The 10630-nt window shown below is 33.2% G+C and overlaps 1 protein-coding gene across 1 annotated transcript; it reads right to left on the bottom strand.

Annotated features, from left to right (window-relative positions):
* Window positions 1-2504: 2504 nt before the first annotated feature.
* Window positions 2505-3141, bottom strand: LOC135144915 (V-type proton ATPase subunit G 1-like). The gene is made up of 4 exons (XM_064077043.1): window positions 3040-3141; window positions 2859-2959; window positions 2702-2800; window positions 2505-2599 (listed from the first exon to the last, which is right to left on the bottom strand). The coding sequence occupies exons 1-4, from the start codon at window positions 3122-3124 to the stop codon at window positions 2522-2524; spliced, it is 363 nt and encodes a 120-aa protein (XP_063933113.1). The 5' UTR covers window positions 3125-3141; the 3' UTR covers window positions 2505-2521.
* Window positions 3142-10630: the final 7489 nt, after the last annotated feature.

Raw genomic sequence — 10630 nt, 5'->3', positions numbered from 1 at the left:
TGGGGGTTAAACTTAATTTTACCTCATTGCCATTGGAGACGCTGAGCAATGGATTAAATGTTATCCCTTAACGATAAAACTATATAATGTGACTTATACAAGTATAATAAATACTAATTAACACTAATATATATATATAGTTTAATAAACTATCCCGTTATTACTTACGAGAAGGACTTAGTCCGAGCACAGTTGGCAACCTAGACCATCAAAAGAGAGAGCAAAAAAACTACGTCATCTATGTGACTTTCCTATTATCTTGCTAACCCTTAATTCTTTACTCTCCTTTAGTTACATACTATAAATTTAGAAATTCAGAACTTTTATCAACTCTAATTTTTTCTTCTTTTGGGTTAGTTTCCCGTTTATTGTATATTTGTTGTTATATGTTGGGTTGATCTTAAAGGCTTGCTAACTTCAAAAACTAATATATCATAACCAACTTGAGAGTAATATGTTAAATTATATAATAAGGAAATATAATATAGACTTGATTAAAATTAAAAAGAGCTGTATAATTTATTTTGTTCTCGAGCCGCCTGAGTAGCACAACGCTCCCCACCTAAAAAACTCTGGCAAGAACGACAAAAAATCAGAAAGAGCACGACGCTTATGACCTCCCTTCAAGGTTCAACTAGGGTTGTGTTCCCAGACGTTCAACCCTCAATTACATAGAACCCATGTGTAAATAAAGTAGTTATTTCATATTTAAATTTAGCAAAGATTGCAGTTCATTGCTTTGATCTTGCATTTGTTCCATAATTATATATATCATAAGATGTTGAAACTCAGACTAATGTATCTACATAGAGCAGTTGACCAGAGAGTTTCGAGTAAATATGTTTTAAAATTTTTTGGGATAGGTTTTTAAAATTTTTTCGGGTCCGGCATATTTCACATCTTTGCAGGGTTTTATGTTATTATAGCTACCATATCTTTTTCTTAAATATTAGACTAAAATAGCTTCTTTTCTGTTAAGAAAAGTTATATTAATTTTATTGACCTTTATCTGTTTGATTATGATGTTTACTAAGTTGGTTCATGCTCGATGTTATAAAGCAGTATTTGGCCTAAGATACTAACGCGGACACGCTGCAGACTGTAATAATATATAATAGAATTGATTGCTTTCGTTATTGTCTTTTAAAGAAGAAGGTGCAGATATATTAAGCCTTAAATTTGCCGTACGGTTTTTTAACAATAACGCAAAATTTTTTAGTAGGGTTGCTTATGAGGAAAGGTCTATTGTTTGTTGTTATGGCCTCTTTATGATCATTTTTGCTAAGCCGAATTTAAAGCCACCTTTTGACTGGCCACCGTTAATTTTTAGCAGATAACTCCAGTAACATAGATTGAGCTTTTATTAAAATCGTTCCTATCGCGAAAGATGTCCTTTATGGAAAGTTATTAAACACACGACTTAAGCACCTCATTTTTTTTAACTCTTACTTGTGCATTGAGGTTTATAAACCTGGGAAAGCAATAGGAATTATTATTGTCAAATTTTACTATATTTGCGTCTTGTGAGCACTGCTCTTATTGGCTACATTCTCCTTTTTCCAGGGGATTAACAAAATGTCTATATAAAGCTAATTATTTTTGTTTCTTTGCTCTCTTGTTTTCACAATTTCGTTTGTAACTGTTTTTTCTTTTAAGATCACGCACGACTTAAAGAATCTTATTAAAAAAAATTTTTCTAAAATTATTTTTAGATCTAGAATAGTTCAAGTTATTGTTATATCTTTTTAGTATAAAAACAAGAGGCTTTTAAAAAGTAACACGTGCACTGCGTTTGTCTATGGCTTGTAAAGAAAGCCTTAATTGTTCCGGTGAGATAACTATAGAGTGTTGAGGTCAAAACTCTTCAAGTCATTAGTTGGAAAAGTGCAAACACTTCTCAAAGTGGCGTCGAGTCCTAAGGAAACCCTTAATTTATTTTGTTAGTCTCTGTCTTCATTCTATTATTCCTTCAGTTTACTATAACTTCAACACTTTCTTGTGGGAGAGCTCCACTTGAACCACATACAAGCTTAGAGTGCTGACAAGACGAGTCACAATGGTAGAAGCTGCAACAGAGGGCCATCAGTTGCGCAAGTTGTTATGTTTAAGTTTAGAAACCACTTTTTTTATGTCTCTAGGAAAATTATCAGTTTAAAATTTAGTTAAATTTTTTTTTAAAATCATGTTTTTAAGAGGTTATTTTTATATAAACTCTTTTATAAACAAAAAAGTGACTGACAGACTCACTAAATGAGAGTTATATTATTATATAAAAAAGAGAAGTATATACGTGCCGAACGAAACAACAATTCATTTATGTACCCATAAATAGCTTTAGTTCAAACTGTATTTTTTATATTGTATTTAGGCGGTTTTGATTCTATGACGTTGAGTTTTTTAGTAAAAAAGGAGAGGTAAAATAAATTTCATAGTTTTATTAATAAATTAATATTATTTGATGCTGATAAATTTTTATGAAGATACACTACATTAAAAATTTGACTATATTTTTATAAAAATATTATCGCGCGCTCCGGAAAAATTTTTGATGAACTTTGGGTTTAACAGTAAGAGTCAGCTGAGTTAATAAATCTGAAGCCTCAAAAAAAAAATTTGTTATCAATGTTAAAAAGAACTTTAGGATTCTTCATATAGTAACCGTGAATTATAAGTTAACGTTATATAAAAATGAAAGATGTACCTCTTCTCTGTTCTTTTTAACCCTTTCTTCGATAAAAATTAGTTTTTCTTCCGTCTTTTTAGTTATTTTTACATGTATTTCTTCCGAAAATTTCTCAAGCTGCAAGGGATAAAATAAGTACCAATAATATATGTATTCGGCTTGATAAACTCTTAACCGACTTAATTGAGGTTTTTAAAATATTTTCTCGGGAAATTTTAAACTTATCCAATTCTGTTTCGGCTTCTTCTCTTGCTTGCTTGAGTCGTCGTTGTCTGGCTTATATAAAAAGTCTTTTTAACTACCTTAATATATAAGTAAATAAAAATAAAGTTTTGAATTTAAGCCCAGTTAATAACCCAAACGGGCGAATTTAATTGTTTCTGTGGCAGATCTCTCAGCTGCAAGAAGAGCCTGTATTCCTTGCGATTGCTCTATAGACATGTCAGGGAATTAAAAAATATATCACACGAAAGCTTATTACTAACTAGTAGACCAATGTAAAATCTGTGGGGGCATCTGAAAATTAGTAGTTAACCAGTGGGGCGAAGACTTACATTTTATCAACACCTCAACAGCAGTTGGTATGGGCCTAATTATCAATACGTTATATAACTTTTCTTTTACAGAAAACTAAGAAACCCCACAGTTACGTTAATTTACTGGATTTCAAGTGCGGAATAAAAGTATGAATATAACAAAAAAGTATCATTTTAAAAATTAAATATAAAGTATGTAGACATTCATATTTTTTGGTAATTTAGGGCAAAATTAATTATACGATCATATAAGATTGCACTCATGAGTTCACCGCCCAGCTACGGTGCAGTTCTATATACCAATATAAATTATCCTCCGGTATTTACTGGTTCCCACAAAGAAAATATACCGTACTTTCCTCAGATCCGTGATATAAATACTGTGAACACGTATTCGAGCAACTAACCCAAATGAACTATTTCGATCCACTTTTTTATTTTTCAATTAATTATTAGTTTTTTAAATTATTTTATGTAATAAATAGATTTTTAGGAATAAGTTCGGAAATTACATATGATATTTATATTGTTAAACCGTTTTAAAGGCCTTATTAGTCTGGAAGCATTGAGCTCGAACTCTTACTATTTTTTTTAGAGTGATAAAAATTTATAAAGAACACCGCTAAGCCGCCAGGTGGTTGCAGCCAACACACAAAGAATCGGGAAATTGTAGTTTAAGATAAAACTCTGCATCATTTTTAAGAAGAGACGCCATTGAACTTTGAGATGTAGACCGGTAAAAAGTGAGATTCCTTTCTTTTTCGACTTCACAACTCCTACGACTTTCATCTAACTAAGCGGAAACTTTTGAAGCCGAAAAAGGGTTAAAAAAGAAATAAACTTTCGCTTAGCAGGGCTTTCGCTAACCTTTTAAGCAATAAGGGCACAAGCCTACCTCTTTATATCTCACAGAGTAGAGTAGGGATAATTTCCGTAATATGCTCGGTTAAAAGGAAATTAATGTAAAAATTAGCTTCCTCGCCAACTTTGCACTATCCTCAAAATAATTAAATCTTTTAAATTAAAACTTTATAAAAAGGTTTGAAGATGAGGTACTTTTGTTAGATGACTCTTAAAAAAGGAAATTTTTAAAAAGACTTGCGTTCGTCCTTGGACTTGCGTGCTAAATAATGCCATCATATTACTTTTTGAACACAGTAGCTTTATCTAGTTTTATATGTGCTGAGGATATTACGGAGTCTCTTAACAATAAATATTATTTATAGTACTTCTGTAAAAAGTGGAAAGTTTGTATAATTCAATACTTCAATAGTAGAATTTTCAAGCTTTGTGAATTTTGTTACTTGCTTCTAATTTAATTCTCTTGAAATGTAATGAAAGAGCTATGGGTCGAATAAAGCCCATAAAACTACACATCAGAATAATTAACTAATGAGGAATAAAAAAACATATATTAGTATAAAAAAAAAAAGGGATGTTCAAAGAACCTTACTCATCAGTCTTGACTCAGGGAAGCCCACACAACATTTAAGTTAAAGCAAAACTGTTATGTTAAATAATGCCTCGTGTTATTAACATCGCGAGGTTTAGTATGGACTATCCTAAAGTGTCGAACAGTACTATTAATTTCTTAGAGTTCCTCTATTCATTAAGGAAAGAATTAGTGAAGAATTATTCTGTTAATGAAGAATTTTTCCAGTCAATGAGTAGAGATTTTTTTTTGATAGAATTATTCTAATCATTATGTGGAGAATTGTTCTCTAGATGAAGAATGAGAGTTATTTTTAAAATACTACGTCTTTTTTTAGATGTTGTAGTTTAACTTAGCAACCTTCTTAGATATGCTAGTTCAAACTTAGCCAACACCTTTGTGATTGCAGCTTTTTGTGGGTAATAACTCTTTTTTTTAATAATTAAAGGCTGGAAAAAGCATGTGCAAGAGAACAGCTTATTTACGCTCGTCTCAAGTACTCGCTTATGCGACGAACTCTTCCTATTGCCTTGATCACCACGAGGTACTTGTGAGCGGCGCAAGTCGGTAGATGAGTGGCAGGCCCATGCAGTATTGGTTGAATTTACCCGTTAGCTATTCTCATTGCCTTTATAATAGGAAATACACTCTTTAGTAGAAGGAGGATTACTTTTTTGTCCCTAGGCCACTATGGTGAAAAGTCCGAAAATTTCCGGGCCTATAATAAAATTCAACAGTTTTGCCTCTAGTTAGTCTCCACCGAACTGTTTGATAACTATCTGCTGATTTTGGTGCTGAGCCGTCAGGCTGGAATGCCATCCTTGGGTTGATTGCACAAGGAGTGCGGTAATTTACCGACTTAGTGATGTTTAGTAATCCTCTACAGCCCTGGGTTTTCTTTAACTTTAGCTGAAAAGAGATAGTAAGCTATCATATCTTTTAAGGGATGCTTGACAACCTAGGGCCGGGGATATGGTTACCTAAATTAGTTTTAAAGTTATCAAACTCCTCGCGTATCTAGAAGGATTAGGCAGTGGCTTTATGCACAGGTCGCTAGGCTTGCTTCTAGTAAGGGGAAAATTTTGAGCCGACCAGAGACCTTAGGAAGGGTCTAGCTTATCTGTGATCTTTACAAATAGTACCTTCTGGATTTAACTTAGGGGTACAGTTTTACTTAAAAAGCGATAGCGTTGTATTATGATAGGACGCCTATGGGAGGTCGTCTCTGACACCTGTCGTGGATATACTAGCCGGTTTGTATCCGCCCTTGATCAGTGTGTTATTTATCTACATTGACCCGGCGGAGCTTGGGCTCAGCTTCATTATATTGGCCTAAGTGAGGTTTAGTAATGCGTCTTGAGCAATTAGGCGTTGTCGAAAGCTCATGGTGTACTAAATAATCTTCCTTAATTAGACTAGTGAAAAGGCAACTTAGGCGAGAAATCTTAAACAACACTATTGGCATTGATTCGAGATACCAGTATACTAGTTGAAAACTGTACTATATATATAGGTGTCTTGTACTAGTATTTTACTAGAATTCTAGACTATGTATGTAAGTATAGTATTTGACTAAAGGTAATTTGGTTAACTATAAAAGTACTTACTTCACATGCATAAAGAGACTAGAGTATAGTACTCGATAAGATACTTATACAACATTGTTGCTTACTAAGATATACTAAATATATGCGGTACCGCCTTATGTTCGACGTATATTAAGCAAATAAGATGGGAGAAAGCAATTGATACGACTTGGGAGCCCAATACTTAGTAAAATTTATTAAAAAAAAAGCCGAGTTAGAGTTGTTAGCTTAAAAGGTTCTGCCTATTTGAATTAATCTTAGTTAAGCGAAAATAAAGAGAGGTATTGTGTGGTCACCACTTCTATTTTAAATTAAGCCACCATCATACTTTATATTGCACCAGGTGGGTCTTAGTACGTAACCTGTTAGCACGAGTTTCAATCGATGTTTAACTCCGAAGAGCTATTATTGTATTAGAATAAATGAATTGTTAACTAATATCTCTATATAATGTGGAAAAATTAAAATTTAAATATAAAATTTTACAAAAGCGGGTGACCAGGCACTGAGTTTTCGAGCTCTCAAACGGCTTAATAGCGCGCTATTAATGTTTGCCCCAATTTAAGTAAATTTCTTGAACCCCCAGTTTATATTAAAACTCGTACCTGAGCACGCTTGCCAGCAGGTTGTGATTAATTAGACGTTTGTAGATGGGATTGGCATTGCTTTAAAAACGGTATCCAACGGTTCTATCCAGAGGTCTTGTTGAGCATTGCAAAAAACAAGGCAGCCCGTCATGAAGCAAGGCAGCATATTTTATGCATATAAACTGGGAGTCTACACGCCAAAAAAATTCAACGGCAGAGTAGGTGCAGTGCGCATTTTCGATGTAATAGTTTACTCACTCATCATCGCTATAATAAAAATTTGTTTTTTGACGGCAAGGTGTAACTTTATCGGAGAATACGCTCCAGAATTTGTTATAAACTGATTGCTTTGGTAAAGGGATGAAAGGGGCTATTTCTAAAATTAAAGGCAAAACTTGAAGAATGAAAAAATTTCAACTTAAAACGCTACTTCTAAAGAAGATAAACTATTAAACTCCACAATACTTCAATACTTCCAGTGCGAAAGTGCTTGCCTACGAAACCCCTATAAAGTACTAAACACAGACATAATTATAAGCTACAATCTATTGATAACGCCAGCAATGATAAATATAATTAAAGTGACCAAAAGCATATCACTATAATAAAAGAAAATCAAGTTCTGATAATAATATTTGTACATAATTACATTAATAATAATAATTTGATAATAATAGTAAAAACTTACTATTAACATTAGTAGTTCTACGAAATAATGATAGTTATAATATTAATACTGACAATATTAATAATTATAAAGAAAAGATTTTTCCTATCACAATCCGAAATAAAGAAAAGCGGAACGATGCTGTTAACTTCATTAAGGTGCTAAAGCTGTCAGACAGGGAATGCGTACCTCAACCTCTTCTGTAAATGACTTTGTAGGTTTACCTCTCTTTTGGACCGAAACATGTAAGTACTAAACTCATCTATTACCTGAGGAACGGAACCTGAAGTTGTAATTCAGGGTTTTATTTATTAGAAAGCGCCTTATAACAATCAATGCCGAGTGTAAGTTGCAAAAAAAAGGTTATCAATTTAAATTTCGAGGAAAGATCCCAGTTCATAAAAGTTTAAACGCAAATTACAATTTTTAGGCACTTTTACGATTATTATTGGTTATTTCATTGCTTAGTTGTTAGTATATAATGAAGGTTCACGAAAAATACACCGGCAGTCGTGCTAATTTTTTTTAGTGCTTTTTTTGTTTTCGTCAATTCTGTACATCTATATATATATACATTTGTTTACAATTAATTTTAAAGGTTTAAAGGTTTAAATACCCTAACAATAAATAGGTAATTCGCTTGCAAAGTTACAACAACAACAAACCTTTACCTGTAGTTCTCGTAAGATTGTCGAAAACTGAAACTACATTATTATAATTTAACAAACATCTAAAACAATACATTTTCGAAGAAACACTAATAAAGTAGCGGTCAAATTGGCCAATATTTCCGTTGCCAACTATGTGAGCACTGTTTCAAATACTGCAAATCAGAACAATACTGTGTAAAATGCGGTGACTTTCACCAATTTAACTTTGCGAAAAAAGAAAAATTTGGTAGGTCGCCCTGCGCAATTTGTCAAGGGAAACCTGTAAAGTAATCAAAGAAAGGGAAAAATATAAAGTCCCACCACATATTTTATATTCTCAAGTCGCTAGTTCTGAAATAATAAGATACGGGCTTCACTGCAAATTAACAAGCTTAAACCCAGACATTGAAACGAAAAATAATTTTGCTTCCTCCCTAACCATAGATTAAATGCTCAGTTTGCAAAAACCTCTTGTGAGCTAATAAAAAATTAAAATATCTATGACTTTACCTATGGTACAAAACTTAAAGGTCTTGGGCACGGAATGCTGAAGGCCCTCGCACCAGGATGCGCGAACTCTAAAAATTGGCAGTAAGGTCAAACATTGACATAAACTTAGTTTCAGAAACTTTATTCGATCAGAGTGATAAACGTACGCTGCCAAACTATCCCTTGTATAATAAAGAGAGTCCCGCTTTTGGACATAAGGGTGAAACTTTATTAATAAAAATAATACATTATGTCCTTTCCCTTCGAGTACAAAACTCTACGGTCTGGAAGCCATAGGAACCGCTTACGATGACGACCTGGTGGCAAAAGCAATCGTTACTTTGCTTAACAATGGACTCGCTAAGAAGTAAGCACCGAGAATGGGTAACATACAAGTCTATCATTGATAGCGCAAGCTACTTCATTGACATGGATCTTTAAAGGGTTGCTGAAGCCTACCTAACGGTGATCAAAGTCAGAGCTAAAGTTGCTCAACCCAAAGGAAATGCCGGAGCAACAGAGGGGCGATTGTGCTGCTCTAATGTATGATTTATTTTCACCTTAAGACTTTAACGGGTAAAACTCTGGGGCTTTAAATAGATTTGTTTTTTTCTGCGAAATCACTTCCTATGTTGAAATTGACCTAGGCAAGAAAGGGTAAACATAGTAACCAATAACCTATAGGGGTTAATTAGAGTGTTACTATCCAGGTTTTTAAACCTATTTTGTAGTGAATTGCTAGGTGATTTTTTTAGGTCTACTAGTTAATAGCACTTAATAGCACTTAAATGAAGGTGTTCTTTCAAGTTTAGTAACTATCTAGCAGGAAGTTAGGTAAAGAAATATTCCATGTGTTCTATTTGCTGATTGCGAATGCTCTCTTTTGTCGTCATGTCTCTGCCAAAAAAAAAAGTTATGCTTTTTTCTAAACACTCGTTTCAACGAGTTTCACTTTTAATACACACAGGTGGAAGTAGTTACCACCAAATCTTTCTTTCTCTTTAGCCTAGCTTTGCAATTTCTGTTTTTGGGACTTTCTATTTAAAGGATTAATTAGAGCTGCAATGCTAATCTCTTATCAAGATTTTAAAGAATGACCAATAAACTAAAAAGTCTATAATTGCTACGTGTGTGACTTTTGCTTTTTAATCTAAACGTTTACTCTTTGCAAATTCTAGCTCGCTTTAATTTTCCTTTTACAGTTTAAAATTCTTTATCTAAATTTCTGTCTTCGTTACAGAGTGACTTGATTTATCTTGCTTCGCCTTTTATTGGTTTCCTACCACTTATTTTAACAACAGTTTCTTGTAACACTGTTTCTTACAAGTCACTCTCATCTTCTTTCACTTAAAATTTTTCAACCACTCTTATCTTTGCTTACTATTCTATTGTAATTTTTTATACTCTTTCCTTTTCCCTAATTCTTCATCCCTATAATCATACTCAGAAGATGACCTCTCTTCTTCCATATAATTTAGTTCTGCATCGTCATCAAGGTGGTTTTATAAGAAGAAGTTGTTTAAGTTGCCAATATCAGTACTTGAAATGCTTGAAACGAAAACTGAAAGTATTGTTGTCTATTTTTCGACTTGTTGACTGATGCCAACACTACTATGTTCATTACTTATTGCCTGGCTTGATTTTCGCAATAACTATAGACTACCAGTGCTGATAAAAGTATAATAATTATTTAACGCTAAAAAAGTATATATGTATTATTTATTAATCCATCCCGGTATACTACTACTCACGAGAAAAGCCCACCTTACTTACAAAGAGTAAAGACCAAGATAGAAAAGAAAGAGAAAGGGAAAACCTGCTTCCTCCCTGTGACATTTATATTCCTCGCTATCACTTTACCCACACTCGGTAATTACACATGAGTCAATGCCTCATTTGTTGTTACGAACATGGTTGATGATATATTAGGTTCAGATAAATCGAAATTATCCCAGAAATCATATGTTGTGTTGTAATAACCACTAAACTACTCGTCATTA

This window comes from Zophobas morio, unplaced genomic scaffold, assembly GCF_036711695.1.
Source record: "Zophobas morio isolate AGI-343-1 ecotype UQ-CSIRO unplaced genomic scaffold, CSIRO_AGI_Zmor_V1 ptg000113l, whole genome shotgun sequence".
Classification (NCBI taxonomy): Eukaryota; Metazoa; Arthropoda; class Insecta; order Coleoptera; family Tenebrionidae; genus Zophobas; species Zophobas morio.
This window is presented reverse-complemented; position numbering and strand designations above follow the sequence as displayed.

What these genes read in the sequence shown, in the direction of transcription:
- LOC135144915 (XM_064077043.1), bottom strand. Translation starts at nt 3,124, where the DNA reads ATGTCTATAGAGCAATCGCAAGGAATACAGGCTCTTCTTGCAGCTGAG. An exon ending in AATTAAATTCGCCCGTTTGG is followed by an intron (nt 2,960 to 3,039) that starts GTTATTAACTGG and finishes TTTTTATATAAG; the next exon opens with CCAGACAACGACGACTCAAG. An exon ending in TAAAAACCTCAATTAAGTCG is followed by an intron (nt 2,801 to 2,858) that starts GTTAAGAGTTTA and finishes TATCCCTTGCAG; the next exon opens with CTTGAGAAATTTTCGGAAGA.